This window comes from Lissotriton helveticus, chromosome 11 (assembly GCF_964261635.1).
Source record: "Lissotriton helveticus chromosome 11, aLisHel1.1, whole genome shotgun sequence".
NCBI lineage: Eukaryota > Metazoa > Chordata > Amphibia > Caudata > Salamandridae > Lissotriton > Lissotriton helveticus.
Window position 1 is genome coordinate 460185732 of NC_136072.1, and position 21513 is coordinate 460207244.

General features: G+C 42.8%; 1 protein-coding gene across 1 annotated transcript in view; it reads left to right on the forward strand.

Moving 5' to 3' along the window:
* EFHD1 (EF-hand domain family member D1) overlaps window positions 1-21026 on the forward strand; it is a 352312-nt gene extending 331286 nt beyond the window's left edge. Inside the window, exons 3-4 of the mRNA XM_078666004.1 lie at window positions 1578-1712; window positions 18847-21026. Coding sequence (XP_078522130.1) covers window positions 1578-1712; window positions 18847-18981 — 270 coding nt within the window. The 3' untranslated portion in view covers window positions 18982-21026. The remainder of the gene's footprint in view (window positions 1-1577; window positions 1713-18846) is intronic.
* Window positions 21027-21513: the final 487 nt, after the last annotated feature.

Below are 21513 nucleotides of genomic sequence, written 5' to 3' on the forward strand. Positions count from 1 at the left end.
GTGCACGCGCATTTAAGCTCAATGCGCATGCGCATTGAGCTTAAATTTCTCGTGCACTGCAAGGAATCGCCACGATTCCTTGCAAGTTGGGGATAAAGAGTGGATAAGCCACCATAGACTCGCAAGCTCGATGCGCATGCGCATCGACAGGCGAGACCTAAAAAGCACTATGATATGGGGAACGCTCGCAACGTCCTATCACTCCCACCCCCCCCCCTCCTTCGACCATGCTGTACAGCAGCCGTGCTGCTGTACAACATGGCTAAAAACACATTGATAACACCTACTAGCACTTGGAAATGCAAGAGCTATTTGGCTTTGCCCAATCTCTTTTTTTTGTGTCAAGAGAGTTGGGGAAAGGTGGGCAACAACAGGTTGGGGAGGGGTGGGTGTCAGGGGGGGCAAGCAACAGCTGGGGACGGGCAGAGAAGCAACAACAGGCGAGGGGGCAAGCAATGGCACAGGAGGGTGCACATTGAACAAGCAACAACAACAGCAATAAAGGAAGAAGAGAAGAAAAGTACTTCAATGCCAATATGAACAGTGGAAGGACATTCATCAAACAAAAGCAATCAGTACTTGGTCAGTGCTCCACGTAAGGGAGAAACAGACAAAGAGAAACTAAAACTTGCACGCACTGACCAATTAGGTCCAGCAAATCAGAGTAGCAAGCCAACAAATTGAAAGCGGCGGGCTCCAAGTCCACTTTTAGTTAACAAAATGTCTTGCAAATGACAGTGCATGCGCTGTCTCAGGCAAGACCTAAAATGACTTCCCATGTCACATCTTCTATAGTAAGCCCAAAACCCACTCCCTTTGCAAAATACTAATGTAGGAAATGCTGGATAAACCCTTAACATACCATGACTCCTGGAAGAGACATCTTAACAACTCCTAGAGATGCATCTGCACCATCAAATTCTAGATGCTTCTGTGTGATCTTCACATCTTTGTGGAAAACAAACAATTGTTTACTGCCGCAGTTCACATTGCAGTATCCTGAATAATGGGAGTAATGACATAATTAACTCGTTAAAGATGGCCACTCAATTGACAAAGCAATGCAATTGGCCTGTTTCTGATAGCTCTGTGAAGGTACCGTTAAAACAGTTAACTGCACGAGGAATGAGACACCTAGAGGAATTTGCTCTTGCCACTTACCACAGCGATTTGACTACCAACCATGCATGATGTTTATTGTGATAGAAGCTGTAATAATACAAAACCAAGGGACTCCTGATTAATTCATGATTGTATTTTGGATATCGGGCCAGGCCAGTTTCCAGCCCTCTCCAAACTGGAAGTTTTTTATGTAGTTTAATTGCAATATATGCATGTGGTTTTAAATGCACAAATGACTGCATGTAATATTTTCAGAAAACATTTTTTGTATAAAGCTTTGCCAATATTCATCATCATAAAATCTCTATTTCGGTAAAAAAATACCATAAAAGCACAGATTTATAATTCACAACCAAAGATTCTCATAGCAATTAATTGTCACATTTCTAATAATATTGTCAATTTGTCCCTCCCAATGGGATTAATTGCTTACGCACTATCTTCATTTTTCCTAGTTTCTGCTGATTTTTCATAAGGCGGCAGCAGGAGAACTTCAGGAGGACAGTGGACTCATGGCTCTGGCGAAACTCTCAGAGATTGATGTGTCTACTGAGGGTGTGAAAGGTGCCAAGAACTTCTTCGAAGCAAAGGTAAATCTTTGGACTATATGCGTTGTTCAGACACTTGCGCATTTTGTTTTGTGGAAATAACCTTGTTCAGTTAGGGGCCAGGGCCGGGGGTTTAAGTCTGCTGAGGTTTTGTTCTTTACCCTTGTTCTTTACCCCCCAGCATATACTCCACTAGAATTTGAGTTCCTGCATTCCTACCATCCATCTCACAATCCTCTATGTTGTCCTGTGCACATTTCTCATGTAAACACCAGCACCAGCCACCTATGGTCCGCCCTAATAACCAAAGTCATGCCCCACAAATAAAACCTATAATGCTCTATACCCAATAGCAGGCAATGCTTCCCTTTCTACTGTGGAGCAGTCACATTTCACCCCTTTGAGGCGAAGGTTACCACTTGTGACAATATCACCCCTAGGCCTTTTAAGCAAGCGGCTATAGTCTTCCTGTTTACTTCACACCTCCCTTAGATGGAGGCCTAACTAACTTACTCACTTCTTTATGTGCGCAAATGCTGCTTGGCACTCCTCAGCCAATGGACACTTGCACCCTTTCTTCATAATTTAAATGCTGTTTTGCCTCTCTCTGTTCTTCTTGCTCCTGCATCCCCCATTCACTATCTCCCCCATCTTTTAATTCTTCAATTCATCCTACTGTGTGTTCTACGTCCTCTGCTATCGGTACTGCTTTTTGGAATTTGTTTTTATTTTCCAATCATTTTCTCCTGTACTATTTTATTGTTAGTTCATCTCACTAATTGTTCTTTAATCTGTGTATCTGTGTGCACACTAAAATCACATGTTAAAGCCACATTTCATAATACTGCCAAATTGTTCTTAACTTCTTGCTCCCTAGCATAGATCCATGGCCCAACATGTCTTTCCAACATTTTCTGAGACTTGTCATACACATCTCAATCGTCTCCATCTCTTTCACCATTATTCATCTCTGGGAACATCTTATTGATATTTCTCACCTCGAACCCCAAAATTGTGAAGTAGAACAATTTGTTTTCATCAGGTAGAAAACTTCTTACCCCCAGGTTTCCATAGTTTCCATGGCAAAATCAGTTTTCCCACTTTAAAAAAAAGAAAGGCCAAGGCTAGGACATGCTATCTTCTGCCATGGTGTCTTCTCAAAATAAAATAACAGGCTAAAATAGTTATTTAGAAAAGAATTTAAAATAAAAAATATATACAGTAAAACAACGTATCACTTATCCATGTCAGTGCCTTAGCACTGCAGTGTAATTTCCTTCCCAGGGCTGTCGTGTTTATTAATTCAGTCCTGAACTGCTCAGTGCTATTTGTCCTACTGAATGAAAGACATCTGCCACGCCATAGTATTTTCAGTCTTGCAGGGTCCAGACTGTACTATCCTTTTTGTTCAATAATTGCTTAAAAGTCATTGAGGATAGAGTTAAACCATACCAGTTGCCCCAAAAAGATGGCCACACACTGGAGTGTGCCAAGTGCTCTACTTGTTGGATCCGTTTATGTTTATGGGATTTATAAAGCGCATGGCTGCCCAGGGGCTTCCCAGCGCTGCCAAAAGGAAGCAGAGTGTGGAGAAGAGCATTAAGGAAACAGCCAGGTTTTTCCTGAAACTTCCTTCATCTCTGGTCAGTCTCGGCTCCTTGGTCAATGAATTCCAGAGCTTTGGGGCAAGGTGTGTGAAAGATCTTTCTCCCCACCTCGATCTCTTCATTCTTTGAGTGATCATAAGATAGTCTGAGGGGGACCTGAGAAATCTATTAGGGACATAGAGTGACCAATGTTTTTAACAGGGATGGACCCTTGTTGTAAATGGCTTCATGAGCTAGGCAAAGGGGTTTGAACCCCACCCTGAACTGGTTGGGGAGTCAGTACAGTTTTTTAAGCAAGGATCTATCTGACTCCTGTCCAGGAAGGTTTAGGAGCATCCTGGCCACAGCGATCTGGACAACCTGTATCCTATCAACAACGTATTTGAGAGAACCCAAATACCTTGAGTTGCTGTAGTCTAATCTTGAGGTTTCTAGGGCCTGGACCACCGTTGTGCGTGCCTGTTCAGGGATGAGGTTCATGATCTTACAAATCATTCGCAATATGCCGAAACAGACGGCTTAAAGTTTTATAGCTTGAGTTTCCATGGATAGGTTGTGGTCAAGCCACATCCACACATTTTTTTATGGATGGCTTTGAAACAGGAGGGGCACCCCAATCCTCTGGCCAACTGATTTTAGCCCAGGGCCCTGGGCAGTTGCCCAAGAACATCAGGTCTGTTTTGTCGCCAATCAGTTTTAGATTGGAATTGGTCATATATTTGGCTATGTTTTCCGGGCATGGTACCAACTGAAGGTGATTAGAGTTCATCTCTTCTGATACTACCAATTGGGTGTCATCAGCATAAGACGCTATGGTTAGTCCGAACTCCTGTACAATTTGTGCTAGAGGGGTCAGGTAAATGTTAAACAGGGTTGGGCTGAGCGCAGAGCCCTGTGGAACTCTATGGGAGGCCAGAAATATGTCAGATGGGTTGGCTGCTTCCATGCATTGGAATGATCTATCACTTAGGAAGGAGGAAAGCCAGTTTTTGGCTTCATTCTGGATCCCGATGTCGCCTAGCCTTTGTATGAGAATATTATGGTCCACAGTGTCAAAGGCCGCGCTTAGATCTAAGAGAATAATGGCGGCAGATCCTCTTCGATCCTGTATCATTTTTAGTTTATCTGTGATTGTTAGGAGGGCCACCTCTGTACTATGTCCTGGGCGGAACCCCATTTGCGTTTGGTGCAAAATGTTATTTTCCACCAGGACCTGTGAGATGATACAATTAACATGCTTTTCTACTACTTTGCCCGAAATGGGTAGTAGTGAGATGGGACAGAAATTCCCCAGAACCGAAGGATTCAGTTGCGGTTTCTTGAGCAAAGGCTTCATGATGGCATGTTTCCACGTCTTAGGGACTGTTCCAGTACTCAGTGAGTGTGACAGGAGGTCTGCCAGTACGGAGAGAATGGGGTCCCCGCCATTTGTTCCAACCAAGTAGTAATTCTTCAACAGTGTGCTTACAGTGCCCCTACAGAACTACCTGCTCCTACAGAATCTCTGCCTTCTGCTTCCTATCCTGCAAAGAGAATGCAGTGCCTTTAAGGTCAGAAAGGGCATCCCCACACTGACAGAAGTTTGTACATACGGTCACAACCACTCACTCACTCCCACCGGCTTCCCATACACCCTGGAATGTCACAACAAGGTGTGTGTGTCTGGTCACTCAGCTGAACCGTGCAGGGAAGCTTCCAGTTTCTAATCGCTGAAACTAGGTCTCATCTCATAGGTAGCAGTAGTATGTTTCTACCATCCCACCATGTCCAGATCATTGGTCCAGATTTACGAGTAAGTTCTATCTCTTGGGACAATGTCTAAAGGCACGAGTAACAACATTCTTCAATAGTGCCTGTACCCACTGAGCTACTTATGATAACATCCTAACCATTCATCAACTGGTCCTTTGCCAGTTAATAGTTGCCTGGAACTTACATGGACCGTTCTCTTGGACGCTTCAAATCCATTAATTTTTTTATTCAGTTTTTATTAGGCCTGGACGGAGTTCATAGAGTTGGCTACACGGAACTACGAGAAGTGACCAAATAAACTTTGCTGCGCTATGTGGAGTTCTACCAGTGGTTGAGAGCGTTACGTCGCGCCTTTTAATGCTGATTTTTAGCGCCAGGTATCCCGCACTGTAAAATCAGCGCAAATGGCACCACGTGCAGCACGAGAGGGTGTTGCTTCTTTCTGCCGCTCCAGTAGAGGTTCTACTCGAGCAGCAGCTTCCTCAACATGAACGGAAGGTTTCTCAATTCGTGCAGTAGTGACCATCCGCAACTACCCGCATTGAGAAATGTTGCCGGGAGGTGATCTGGAGTAAGATTTCCCTTGCCCGCACTCCCCAACTTAACGTTGGTGAGCACGAGCGAGGAAAAAACTTGATTTCCACATGCTACGTGGAGCGTGAAGTGGCAAAAACTCAAGCGAGCGGAGCAGGCTAGTTTTCATGTCACTTGTTCAGTCTTTTTGTTGCCATTTGCTTGGTGTTCTTCCATACACGTGTAAACCTTGTCAACTCAGTACGGGCATTTTCTCCTTCCTTAGTTGATGGTGCAAGGCTGCTGCTGCACAGCTTTGCAGTGTAGATTACCTTGTTGCGGAATTGTAAGGAAGACATGGGATCAAATAAAAGCGGATTAGTTCACTGCTAATATGTGTATAACATCAAATACAGCTTGTGTGAGAGGCGCCCAACAGCAGATGCTTCAACCCTCCTAACAGGCTTGTGGAATGAAATTCCAGTGCTATCTGTCCACTTCAAAGCCTAACATGCACTTTGTAACCGAATATAGAAAAGAAAGACATCTTTTTTAGGTACAGGATAACTCTGTGTGATAAAAATAAATTAAGATCATTAATATGGGTAAAAAAGAAAACGGGCCAAAACACACCCTTGCCTCACACCACGCTTGATCTTAATCAGAGCTGTACATTCACCATTAGGTCCACACCATATGCACCCGGCGACCTGCTTCATCTGTTAAAATCCACCAGCATCGAATGTGTGTCGAGTTGTAGAGTTCTCTTATGAATCTAACATCTGATTTGTAAATGTCACATTTCACTGAGTTATTTTTTTTATGCCACGTTAAATGCTCCTTAATTGGTAACGTTCGCCTCTGCAGCCACTCTTTCTGGAGCTGTGATGTAAATTACTGTCGAACAATTAGAACTCTGCTATGGTTTATGCTATATATCATGTTTGATGGCATTTTACGTAATGCTTTCTTTATTGAGCATACCATTGCCAACAATGGGGTCTTCTGATACTGGAGTGTCATGTCAGACCTGTGTAAACTTAAAACTTAACACCGTGCAATGCTGGGAGCAGTTTCAGGTTGAGATCAGAAACAAGAGTCGTAAGCGATTTCCTCAACCTGTAGAGTTATTGGGTCGTCATTAAGTTGATTGGATGTGCATTCCAGTCTTGAGCAGCTAGCACTGAGTGAACACATCCTCCTCAAGCCTTCCCAGAAGTTGGACTCGACGCTTTGAAGTTAACTCTTCTCAGGACGGATAGCCAGTGCAGAGATGGAATTGCCCTGAATATGTACTCCGAACCTTTCAGCCATAGACACTCTGGACCCATTGCAAGGGACCTAGAGGAACTTAGGCAGACCCACGTGGGTGTGTTGTCCACCTTAGAAAGAAGAAGAGCTGGGGCTGCATGTGCTATTGCAGGAGGCTTAAGGGTAAGACATTTAGGTGGAAGAATCCAGTTTTAGTGAACACATTCGAGATTTGACTTTCTGGAGAATTCAGCAGCGATTATTACACGGTTCTTTGCTTGTGCAATTAAAGTAAGATGCCCAGGAATGCCAACCACCGCTTCATAGGCCTTCATAGCTGGGGCATCCACTACCAGGATCTCTGCTTTTGTCCGGTTCACATCCAAGTGATTGTTACACATCCATCGGTCAATGGACAGTAAGCACGCTGTTCACTTGCCATTCCCAGGTGCATTAGGTTTCACCCTAAACAGCAGTAAGGTGTAATCTGCATAGTTCCGAAAGATTGTCCCAGAAGAGTGAATCATCTTTAGAAGCGGCACAAGTGACTCGCATACCCTAAAGTCCCTCCAGTACCCAGGATCGCTTGCTGGCTTGAGACACTTCCAGGTTGGTCTGGCCGAACTACATATAAAACCATTTTTGACTGCATAGAACCACAAGGTGCCTGTGCGACCATCTCAGTAATTAGAAAATTTACACTAAGTGACAAGCAACAGGAGCTTTGCTTAACCAGTGCACAATGGCAAGGAAAAGTAAGCGAGAAGGTTTGTGTAGTGGCTGGCAAAGGAAACACTAGCCGGATAGATTTGGTGATAAATATTCTTTATTTACTTTCAAAGCACGGAGCCCATCAACACGCATCCTGTGACTCCGGAATCCGATCCTCAGCTATCATCCAGCTGAAGATCTAGTTCCAGAATCATATTACTCATGCAATCATGAACACGACAACATCAAGATTATCACACAGGATGATTCCATTACAGATACAGATTCCCTTACAACAACTCCCCCCGTGATAAACAAAAAGTATGTGAACAAGATATGCAACTAAATGAACAAAAGTTCATTAACACAAAAATAAATTTGTCATAAGCAGCCTGTAAAAATAAAATTCACGAGTCCCTTCCTTAAAATTCATAACACTTAACAATCAAAATCATTAAGATACATTGGTTTCTTGTATACTCTATCATATTTTGTAATTACAGGGGCAGTATCCGTAGACCCTGAATTATCTGCGGAATCAAACACAATATTAGAATTACCTCCAACAACAGAATGTGCTTCGTTCTCAGAGATTAAATCAGTTTCATTCTCTTGTCTAGTTAAAACTGCAGTGCCCAGCTAAGGTGAGTCAGAATCTGCCATTTCATATTGATCCTTGCCTGTAGTAGAATGACCCCACATAAAATTGTTGTGCACTCCTCTTCTTTTCTTTCTTTTTCCAAAACGAAACGCTGAAACTCATTTTAAAGTACCAAATCCCTTTTCGACTACCTACGCCCATCCCTTAATTTAACTGCTGTGCATGAGACTTTACTTACTTTGAACTGACCACAAAAATTGAAATCTGTTTTGTATATTTTCCACCTCAAGTTTTTTAAAACATCATCCTAAATCCAATCGTTACAGCCAAACCCTTGACTTTGTTATAGTTATCATGCTGACGCACCATCTTCTCTTGGGAACACTTCACTTTATTTCTTAGTTCTTTGTCATCAAATTCACAAATATCACTCATGGCCATTTTCTTCCACTCCTCCACCCACCCAGGCGCCAAATTGGATCGACCCTTCCTGCCTCTAAGCGACGCAAAATGCGCTACTCCAGTAACCGAATCCGCGGTATTATGATAGGCCCACATCTTTTCCCTCAAAAATTAAACTGTATATTTTCCGCTAGTTAGATCAATTTGAATATCCTCCTTGAGTATTCTATTGGGCCTTTCGACTGCACCGTTAACTTGAGCTTGTGAACTATAAAAAGCCATAGTATAATGCTTAACCTCTTTGTATTTTAAAAAGATTTCCATTTTCACAGAGATCAATTGTATCCCATTGTCTGTAATTAATTCTACAGGTGAACCTTCAATAGGAAATTTTTGAGACCAACAAAATCTATAGCTGTGAGAGTGCTCATTTCCTCAACAATCTCATAATATATCCATTTTGAGAAGTAATACACAACTTCAATCATGTACTTCAGTTCCTGGTTAACTGCTTTGATGTGTCTCACAAAGTCCAGCGCTACCTTTTGCCATGCTTTTTGCAGAAAAGACACCGGTAGCAATGGGGTATCTTTTAACTTCCAATGCTTATTGGACAAAATGCACTCCTTACATGTTTCCATTATCACATCCACATCCATAGCCGGCCACCAAAATGTTTGTCTCAGTATTTTGTTTTTTGTAGGTGACAACTCCAAATGACCCACATGTACCAACAGCAATCTTGGGTCTCAAACTGACTGGTGGAACGAACCTATCTGATCTCAACAGCGACCATCTTCCATGGACAACTCATCATGTAAAAGTTCTCCTTTCAGCTGTCTGTTATTCGGCCAACTTTTCTCTATGTAATCCAAAACTTTCATCATAGTCACATCTTGATCACAGACTAACAACCAATCCTTTTCCATTGATAGTACCCTGTCAATGTTTAACTACATCCACAGTGGCCACTACAGTCTTAGCCTTAACTTCACTACACATTTCTGTACTCCTCACCACAGGTAACTTAGACAAACAGTCTGCTCTACTATTAGCACTGCCAGGAACGTACTGAACCACAAAATAATACTCTTGTAATCTTGTAAAAATTGTTGGAAGAGGTGAAGAAGCTGAAGCAATACTCTTTTCTCCCAACAAATAGGTTAAAGGTTTAAGATCAGAACTTAGAACAATTGTGTACCCCATAAATACATATTACATTTCTTGACTGCCCAAGCGCAGGCTAGAGCCTCTCTCTCTCGCTATTATGATATACCTTCTTTTGGCATCCTTCAAGGTCCTAGAAGGTGCAATAGTGTGTTCCATCCCCTTCATCTTTTGACATAACATAGCACTTAACCCTACGGCACTGGCATCTACAGTGACCATACAACTCAAAACACTCATGAATGTTTTGAGGGCAGACACTTACAACAACATTTCTTTAATGTTACAGAAAACTTGCTCCTGCTTATCTTTCCACAGAGAGATTCCAGGATGGTGGCATATCTTTCTACAAATCTAGAATAATAGTCACTAAGAACTACACACAACCTCTATTCATCTTTATCCTTGGGATTAGGGGCATCCCTAAGGGCTTCCAAAAGATCTGTCTTAGGTTTAATACCCTTAGACGAAATCCGGTGGCCCAAATAATCCACTCCTTCCATTAGAAACACTCACCTATCCACTGATACAGTCATCCCACACTTTTTGAAGATAGAAAACACTTTAGCAAGAATCCTGTTATGCTCTAAATTTGTTTTAGCCAAAATAGGCAAATCGTCCTGGGAAACGACAACTCCTGTTACATCCTTAAATGAATTATACATACGCTTTTTAAAAATACTTGCTTTTGAAGCCAGCTCAAATGGTAACCACACATATTCAAATGCTCCAAACGAAGTTATGAACATAGTGAATAGTTGAGATTTTTTTCTAATGGGACCTAATGGTATGCAGCCTTTAAATCTATCTTAGTAAAATACTTCCCATCTCCAATGATGCTCAAAAGTTCTGAATTTTGGGCAACAGGTGATATTCCATTACAATGTTTTTATTAATTTGCCTCAAATTGACACCCCACGCCTTTTCTTTTTTGTGAAGGGGCACTAATCTATTTTGAGGCATTTTCTCATTCAATGATTTTAGCGTTAGATAACTCTTTAAGATAATTTTGCAATTCACTTCTCACACTTGAAGGGACATCTCTAACTTTATTAGCAACAGGAACCGTCCAGCCTTAAGAATAATTTCTTGCTTGAATCCATTCACTGTGCCTGTTTTGTAGCACAATACTTCAGGATACTTATAAAGAATATAATTCAACTCACGTGCCTGGCTTTCAATCAACAACACAGGTGTATCAGTCCCTGGTTTCAAAATTGTTCCCAGCTTTCCTTGGGGTACACTGGGGTACACAGCCCTCTGACTGCCACATATATTTTGATAAATATTGTTCTTTCAGAAAAATGTAATGAATCCTCAAAGTATCCAAATGAGTCCCCGTAGGCTACAGATCTGATGTCTGTTTTTTAGCTTAACGTCCACCCATAATTTCTTAGAAGTGACTTCAAAAAGCATAGTAACTGGTGAACCTGAATCAGCCACAATTTTCAAATTCACCTCGCCAATATGTACGTCACAAAAATGACCTTTCTTACTTGCATTCGTACCTCTCCTATTGAAGACAACCACAGTTAACTCAACATTTTTTCCTCAACAACTTGTTCTTCGTCATCCAGTATGCTACTGACCATTACCAGTAATTAATTACTACCTTTGCATACACGCATAAAGTGCCTCATTTTTTTGCACGCTTTTCCCTGTGCATGACAATTAAAAAACTGCTTAGATGCACATTGGATCCACACCTGTAACACACCCCAGTGCTAGCTGACAATTTTATTTTTTCTTCAGCACCAACATAATTTTTTTAATACTCTCATATTAACCCCTTAATTATTACCAGTCAGAACTTGATCGACTGCAGATCTTTCAATACCTTTAGCAATCTTAACAGTGTCTTCTTACGATGGATTGGTACAACACTGCAAATGTTCTTGTACTTTTCTAGATGTATAATTCAAAACGACTTGAGCTCTTATATAATGATCAACATTGTTATTAAAACAACATGAACTTGCCAACACCCACAATACAGCTACATAGTGATCAATAGACTCAGCTAATGACTGTTTCCTTTAATAAAAATAGAATAGTTCCAAAACGATACTAGGTTCTTCAGTAAAGTGCATTGATAAACGCGTTTGTGCTTCTAAGTAAACCTTCCAATCATCCACATCGCTACTAGCTAGATGTCATATAACAGGTAAATGATCAAAGATTTTCTGACCCTCACCTCCCAAACAATTAAATAATAATGCAGTGTTTCTAGTAGGTGAATAGTTGACAGCATCAATAGCCGCAATGTAATTTTCAAATTCCCAAAACCATTGTCTCCATTTATGTACAGGTTTACGTGGATAAGCCAGAAAATGAGGTGGCTGTAAATTCCCTCCCGAAGCCATATTAAAACAATATTTACAGTTATACCCAAACTGTACACACTATTACAAGACCGTGATAAGTACCTACTTTTAAAATACTTGCATAACATTGTAGTGTTAAAGAATAAACTAATAAAAATCTTGTATTATAATTTCAACTCCTTTCACTTACAGTTCTCATTTAACTTGCGGTACCTGGTAGTACCAAACAGTACTAGCATGTGCATTGACTGTGCTTGGACCTTTATGACCACATAATTGGCTGGAGCAGTATTCACTCTTGGTTGTCGGTGAACAAACACTGGCCTAATGGCATAGATTTTGTTGGAACGACGAAAAGCTGCACTTCCAAATTCTGGCAGTTATGGAATAACGGATTGCGTGCCACAACTGGACTGCGCAAGCTGAAATACCAAAATTAGCTGTACATCACAAGACAGGCTACAAATCTTTACGCAAGTGCGGACCATAACAAAACTCTAGTCTGCTGATGAAGACTCGCAACACCTGCTACTTCCAAGATGGGCGACTGCTTCCCCACACATTCGGATTATCTGCACTCACAGCTGCTGCTATATTCAAGATGGCTGGCTACCACCCGACACGTCATGGGTTAATCTGCAGAATTGCAAACCACTCTTCAGCTGAACACTATGAACCTACTGCTGCACATCTCATGCTGGATACAAAGGAACCAAACCCTCCTCCGTTGGACATGCCAGTAAGCAGCTCTAACACTTTGGCTGTATTATTGGATAAATGCTCGGTGGGCTCCTAAACTTGGATTATACATTTTTTCTTCCTCGACAATTTGTAGTGGCTGGCAAAGGAGACACCAGCCGAGTAAATTTGGTGATAAATCTTCTTTATTTACTTACAAAGAACGAAACCACCCAACATGCGCCCTCTGACTCCAGAACCCGATCATCAACAGTCATCCAGCTGAAGATCTGATTCCAGCTGAAGATTTGATTACCGAATCAGAATTATATAACTCAAGCGATAATGAATGCGACAAAAAGATCGGTACAAAAGTGAGTGGTGATGGATGGAGCATCTGAATCAATCAAACACTCACACCCAGTCAAAAGATCTGGGTTAAATCCATCACCGTTCTTTAGCCCACTCTGCCACCCCAGTTCAGACAAAAAGATCATCATGCAGAATAATTCCATTACAGATACAAATTCCCTTAAAACAGTTCGACAGAAAGGTGGACACCAGACTGGAAACTACAGTACTGTGCGTACCAAGTGGGGCAAAAGTAACTTAACTCCGAAAGAGGCAAACCAAAATGATAAAAATATAAAGAGGATCATGTCCTATACAGAAACAAACAATCACATACAGGGTTTCCCCATGGCTATTTGGCTCAGGCCCTTACTTCTATTACATTGATTTATATATGACAAAACAAGACTAGGCGCTCTTTCGTGATATATATTCGATAAGGCAGGTAGTCTTAGCTGCGACTATGAGTCGCCATAAAACCAGAGACGGGGTCTGCATTCCTTTTGTAATCTGAGGGCCAGAAAAGCTTCTGATAAGCCTGGGAGTCTGTACAGAATAGACTGGAGACCGCCCAGGTGAATGGGTAATCACAAAGCCTCTTTGCAGCTTTATTCAAATAGATCTGCGTACTGTAAGCCTTCGGAATGTAGGTAGAGTATATTCTATAGCAAACACAAGATGATGGACGGAGTGCTGAAACTTTTCAACCACTCTCCCCCATTCCAGAGATCTAGGTTGAATCCATTGTTATTTTGCTCACTATGCCACTCCAGTTTGGACCCAGCCTTATGCTACTGAGTCTTGGCTCTGCTCCTCCTGGGAACAGTACAGCCCGAACTGCCAGGTCAGGTCCTCCCTGGACCGGAAAGAAGCATCCTTGTACCGGTTTCAGGGTATCGCCCCTCATAGCCAGGCTGTCTTGACTCCAGCGGCACATTGAGCAAGGGACCCACGTCTGGGCATACCCATGGCCACTTAGGGCGAACATAGCAAACACAACAAGATGAAGGACGGAGTGCTGAAACTTTTCAACCATTCACCCCCAGTCAAGAGATCTGAGTTGGATCCATCGTTCTTTTGCTCACTATGCATCCCTGTTTGGACCCAGCCAAATGCAAATAAGTGTTGACCCTGCTCCTCCTGGGAACAGTCCAGCCCTAACTGCCAGACCAGGTTCTCCCTGGACCGTAACCAAGCATTCTGGGACCGGTTTCAGGGTATCACCCCTCATCAGCAGTTCAGGGTATGATTGCTCTAAGCGGCCCAGATGTGGGTCCCTTATTCGCTGTGCCACTGGATACAAGCTAGCCTGGCTGATGAGGGGTGATACCCCGAAACCGGTCCCAGGATGCTTGTTTCCGGTTCATGGAAGACCTGGCCTGGCATTTCGGGCTGGACCGTTCCCATGAGGAACAGAGTCAAGATTGGTTTTAAAATGGCTGGGTCCAAACTGGGGTGGCATAGTGAGCAAAAGAACGATGGATTAAACCCAGATCTCCTGATTGGGGGTGAGTGGTTGAAAAGTTGCAGCACTTCGTCCATCATCTTGTTGTGTTTGTGGAGTGCATTCTATACCAGGGCACTAAGGTACAAGCAGGGAGTATACTTTCACCAGATAAGAGATATCGGGCCAGCAGTCCAGCAGATGCTTCTAGTGCCAAGACAGCAATCAACAATATGTTTCCAAAAGGTTTAGAGTCTACACACATCTAAAGCCAATAGGAAGGAACAAAGTATGATTCCTGAGAATCCAGTGACCGCTTGCTAGACAAAGAGATTCGAAGAAGCCAGTTGAGAACAGCTGGTCAGGCCTTGTAGTGTTGATTGATTGTCAGCTCCCCTTTAGCTGCGTCGTACAACTGATGACATTATCTCACACATGCCTGCTATAAGTGACAGGTTCAAATCAAATATATCTTCATTTGCCACGATTCTGTGGCATAAAAGAATATAAAATAGAAGACAGACAAATTAAATAAATAACAATCCATCCCGATACAATAATACAGCTGTACATAGAATATAAAAAATAACAATATTGCCCATTTCCTAATTTTTAGTATATGCCAAATAAAAGAGGCAACCAAGCAGCATATCAGAGGTCTGTGTAACTGTTGTAAAAATAACAGGGCTGATCTATGTTGACACAATTTTAAATCTTTAAAATTTGCCAATAAAAACTTTCTTCTAGGCCAGCGTTTCCCAAACTGTGGTCTGCGGACCCCCCGGGGTCCGTGAGACAATCCCAGGGGGTCCGCATTACTCGAGTGCCTGTCGTAGTGAAAAATGAAACGCCCAAGCGTCCTCACAGCACACAAGAGCTGTGAAGGTTGGCGCTGGGGTGGCGAGACCACAACAATACAATCGGGAGGCGGGGGCAGCGAATGGGGAGTGGGTAGTCAGGGGGCAGGGCCGAAGGGAGCACAGCGGCTGGGGAAATGAGTGGAACAGAAGGCAAAAGGGGCACAAAAACAAGGAAAAACGAGTGGCGCAGAAGGGCACAAAAAACGAGTGGAACAGAGGGCAGAAGGGCACAAAAAACGAGGGAAAAACAAGTGGAACAGAGGGCAGAAAGGCACAAAAAACGAGTGGAACAGAGGGCAGAAGGGCACAAAAAACGAGGGGAAAACGAGTGGAACAGAGGGCAGAAAGCCACAAAAAACGAGTGGAACAGAGGGCAGAAAGGCACAAAAAACGAGTGGAACAGAGGGCAGAAAGGCACAAAAAACGAGGGAAAAATTAGTGGAACAGAAGGCAAAAGGGGCACAAAAACGAGGGAAAAACAAGTGGCACAGAGTCCAGACGGGCACAAAAAACGAGTGGCACAGAGGCAAAACACAGAATACAGAAATATAGGGGCAGCGTAGAACAGAAGGCAGAACGGGCAGAGAGGCACGGGGCAGCGAGGGGAACAGAAGGGAAAACCGGGCAGAGACACGTGGCAGCGAGGGATACAGAAGGAAAGACCGGGCAGAGAAAGCACGGGGACAGCGAGGGAAACAGAGGGAAGAAAAAGAGGCACAGACCACGTACAGGCAGCGGGGGGAAGACAGACAACAGCAGTCGCAGACACAACAATGAAAATACAGGCAATACAATAAAAGCAATAAAGCGTTGAAAGGCACATGTGTATAGGTTACCGTTACTTGGTAGGCAGGTAAAAATAGATGCAGCCAGGATCAGCAGTAGGATTTTCGTGCTGCTGTCTGATTGCTCACTTTCCACAAGCCCTTGGGTGAATTATGTGTGCTGTCAAGCTTTCATATTCAGACATATCAACTCTTAGTCTATGTAGCCTTTGCAGTTTGTTGTTGGCAAGGGACGGGGAGTAGGCATCCTAACAGGAGAGGGTCATGTCCGGTGCCACACGAGGCCTCTCTGAAATATGCCTTAACTGCACTGCTCACCCCTTGGTGGTAAAATGTTGTTCTGCTGTCTGTGACTAAAGATTATGTCTAACAGGGGTTTATGGTAATTGGCATAGCATTGTTCCATGATCTCGCTGAAACAATACGCCTCCTGTGCAGATACCTTCCTGCCATCTCTTGCACTTCCATGATGAACTCCTAATATAGACCTTGAATTTGCTCTGTACACTGGACTCATCGCTGTGTGCACTATCTTGTTAGAATTTTCACAATATTCGTTGCTCCTTTATTATAAAATGCTTCATAATTGTATAATATTTTAGACCTTCTTAAACTGTGAATAGGTAAAAATACTAATAATTCACAATCATTCAACCTGTTGCTGTAAGGAAGGGTCACCACTCCAAGGTTCTGGAATGAGAATGTAGAGGTGCTGCTATGGCTGAGAGCAGGAGACTTGTACCACTAAATAATACACTGCTGTATGCATGCATGTCCATGCCAATAGACCCAATTCAGGCTGTCTCCCTCTTGAAATTGCCTCTGCTTCAAAAGGCGTTTTTAAAAAGAAATTTAAATTGTACAAATTGTTTGGGGGTCCCCGGCTTCCAGTAGTGATTCAGTGGGGGTCCTCAGTAGTCAAAAGTTTGGGAACCACTGTTCTACGCAATTGATACAAGTTGCAAATGAACACAATATGTAGGGTCGACTAGACAGACTTCCTATCACGGGGGCATGAGCATAAATCCTATTAAGTGCAACTATTGGCAGGGAACCCCACCTGAAAGGCAGTAGATTAAAACGAAACCTGGTGAGTACAAAGTGTTGCTGTCTATTAAGAATAAAAGAGAAGTACTGTTGAAGACCCTAGTGATCGTGCATCAGATTGTAAGAGCACACTGTGGATATAAGATTAACAACAGAATATCTCATTAGTGAGGCCTTATTGTAAAATAACTGCTTTAAGATACCCCTTTCAAGGAGGTGACAAGACTCTGGGGTGGCAAAAAAGCCTGGTTGACCAATTGTGTCACATTCAGACTTCACATATGCAAGCCTTGGAATATCTAGGGCAGAATGAAGTCGTAGGCAATCCTTTGACAAACTTGTTAAAGGCGGTTTTCTCCCTTACCCAAATAGAGTGCCACAATAGGGGGGGGGGGGTAATTTAATGTTGTCCTCTATATAAGGGATACCCAATTCAGTGTGACAGATGGCAATAGCACAACTTTGAGGGACCACAGATAGATTTTTCAAAAAAATGTTTATCACTTTTACCTGCCCCATAGGATGCAACAACCACACATTTAATAGAGTAATTCAAAGAAATCTTTCACTGGTTTTTAGCCCATCTTTTTACAGAAACCAAACAAATCAATGATGGATTTTTCAAAGAGGGCTTTCCTGTTTGATAAAATTGGTTTCCAATTGTATTTGTCATCGAACAGGATACCTAGGTAAGAGAAAGAGCCAGCCACCCATACCGTAGTATTGTTGATAAAATGAGAAGGTTTTTTGGCCGGTCTTGCCCCACAGATCATATTAAATGTTTTGCTCTCATTTGCTTTCAAATCCAGTTCATTTATAAATACAATAAAATCATTGATTAAACTTTGAAGCCCTCTCCCTGTTCTGGTCACAAAGACCACATAATCTGCGTACAGGAGAATAGGGTGTGGGCGAGCCCCAATGAGTGTGAAACGCAGTCAAAGGCTGCTTTGAGGTCCACAAAGAACAAATGTATAGTTCCCTTTTTGGCAGCTGTAAACATGCCCATGACTAAACTCAGTTTTAGGCATTGGTCTGTGGTGCCCACGCATTTCTTAAAACTATATTGTGTGTCCGTTAAGATGTCATTCTCAGCCACCCAATCCTCCAGCCTGTGTACCAGAATGTGCTCCATGATTTTGACAGTAGAATCTAAGAGAGATATGGGCCTGTAATTCTTTGGCTGGGCTTCAGCCCCTTTTCTTATAGATGGGTATTATTACTGAACTATTCTAAGTCGGAGGGGCGCCTACCATTGCTACTTCATTAAACACGTTAGTAAGCACAGGGGCTCACAGATATGGCCTATCCATAACAACACATAGTGGAACCCCATTGGGTCCTGAGGCCTTGCCCTTTTTACTTTTGGCCAATGCCTGGCTGACCGGAGCAAACTCAAAAAGCAGGGGGGGAGCTGATGGTCTTCATAAGATCACTTCGCCCGTCCTCTACTCGATCCTCCAGGGAGTCCTGAGTGGTATAAGTGAAGGAAAATTGATCTACCCACTGATGCTACGGAATATGGACTTCTGTAGAAGGACCTGATGGATCGCTAAAATAGGGGGTCATTAACCACCTGCCAATCATTTGATTTGATTTGACTGACAGGTTCTCCTGGTTCTTTTGATGATATATTCCTGGGCTCTAGGTTGCTCACATTATCTCTTATCTCCTTTCTTGCAGGTGCAGGCCCTTTCAGCTGGCAGTAAATTTGAAGAAGAGATGAGGGCGGAAAAAGAACTGATAAAAAGGCAAGAAGAGGAAATGCAAAACCGAAGAGCTGCATTTAGAGAGCTGAAGTCCGCATTTACCAATTAAATTGTGCTCTCTGGTGCACAACAACACATGCAGATACTGCACACGACTCGTTTTAGCTGAACACACTGCTCACAGGAGAGATTGGAAGTATATTAACCCCACTCACCACTCTCACTGCCCATTGACTGTGTCAAGAAAGATGCAGAGAACATCTACTGCACATTTCATCCCAACACATTATTTATCCATTTGATCAAGTGAGTCCATCAGATACTGCACACAGCCCACGGTAAGATCAACATAAGCAACCAATGGAGAATCTCAAATGGGGTGATCTTATTCTGTCCCTGTACATTGCTCAGGCGCTTTCGAAAATGCCATCCAAAAACTGAGCAAACCCATTTCATGATCACGTCCAACTCATTCCTTATCAGGCCAACCAAGAGTTCTGCAGACAAGGCAAGTATCCGTCACGCATTCATCTAAAACACATGCTGAGAACTTTCCAGGCTCATTCCATCCCCTCCCCTTGTCTGTGAGACCTGCAAAAAGCTAACACAGTTCATTCCATCTTCACTCGCTGCCTGTTCACTTTTAAAGACCATGATTCATTCCATATCCACTTACTGTTCGGCCACTCATGAGAGAGACAAGAACCAGTCCTTCCCAATCCCTCCACAGTAACTGCCTGTTCACCTCGCTGAGGGAGCTGCGGATATCCCATGCAGCGTATTACCCCACAGACCAGTGCCAAGGTGTCTCCTGCAGAGACCACAGAGGGCTCATTTCATCCTCACATTCTTCCAAGAGTACTGACCGATGGGTAACTACCTTATTTCATCTAACCTTCAGTGCCAGCAACCACCAGCAGAGATTACACTCAGCCTGTTCTTCCCCACTCACCGCTTATCCACTGCACCGAGAGAGACTTGAAAGACTGAAGTCAGCTAACCACATCCTCAATCACTACCTTTGCACTCAAACAAGAGAGAATTGCAGAGGCAATTCACAGCCAACTCATTTCCCATGCAATTCCCATTTGCTTGATAAAGACGACACTCATCTGATTCAATTCCAGCTCAGCATCTTTATAATTTCATGAGACCACTATTTACCACACTCATCACATTCCATCTGCAGCAGGTGCTCATCTTCTATACGAAGAGACTACACTGGAAAAATTCCCATTACTACTTCATGCTAAACCATGGTGTCTATTTCATTTATTTTAGTCATTCCTATGCCCAGCATTTCGTCAGTGTGTTGTTTGCCATAATCTGTGTCAGTGATAATTAGTTGAGGTGTGTAAGGTAAAGAGTCCCTGGTGACCAATGCCTATTCCTCCAGGTTCAAAAATGCATCTAGAGGTGGAAGATTCTAGGAAAACATACACTTATTTTATGGTATGCCCTCACTCCCTGGCTCCTGTCACTGCTCCTGTCGTCTGATTCCTTGCTTCCCAACCATAAATAACCTGTGTCTCACAATGCAAATGTCAAATCAGAACACATATAGGGTCGGTGTCTGGTGGTTGTTCTGTCCTTTGCTATTTCCCGAAAGATCATCATCTTTCTTGTCCCTGAAATGAACCCTTCACCAAAACTGCTACACGCCTAAGGGAGAGCAGCAGTACAGCGTATGCTGTCCTGTCAGCGGACGCCATGCTGGACCTGGTCCCATGCTCTCTGTTCCAAGATGGCTGCCCAGTGCAACACTCGCCCTGTTGTTAAGTGGTAAGTGTTGGGTGTCCGTCTGTTTTGCTCATTCTTGTTCCCCACTCATCTGCCCGCCTAACAAAGCTTTAGAGTTACATAAACGACAATAAGCGTAGCCGTCGTGCCTTTCACACCCTGCTGGTGCTTTCAAATGTAGATGCTGTAATCCCGGCAGCCATATAAGTGTTACTGCATTAAAATAACCATGTAAATAAGCAGAGATTATAATATTTAATAATTGTGAAAATTTGCGCTTCCGTAGCCTCATATTTATAATGAGACGTTTTATAACCATAGAATTTCAGGATATTTTTAGCTAATATGTCTATTGTATGTCAATTATAGTTGTGTTTTCTATTAAAATTCCAATAAAGTATTCTTTTATCCATGTTCCCGCTCTCTGTGTCCTCATTCACTCCTTTGATTTGAGCTCTTAAGGTACGCAAACTGTGGATACAACAGCATCAGATTTCACGAAAACAGACATAATGGGATCCTTTACCTTCTTTTAAAATGGTATTTTCAGAATATATAAGCACAAAAAAAAGAAACGAAATATCCAGAAAACCCGCCTGCTAACTATGAGACCTATCACGTTAGGCCCTCATTTGAGGCACTAAATAGGGTTCCGAGAGTTTCATCCCCAGACGCTTCAGTCCAGCCACAGGCAACCACAAGGGTAAAGGATTCGAATAGGCTCACAGTGGAGCAGGGCATTTCAACCTGGATCGGATCTTGCTGGATGCCAAGAATAGCAAAATTGGCTACCTTTTTATAAAATTAACCTACATTTAAATAACACAGACATCCAGTTGTGAGGAAAGAAAAGATTGAAATATTCAGTTTCCATGTGGCAAACTGAAATATCCTCCACATA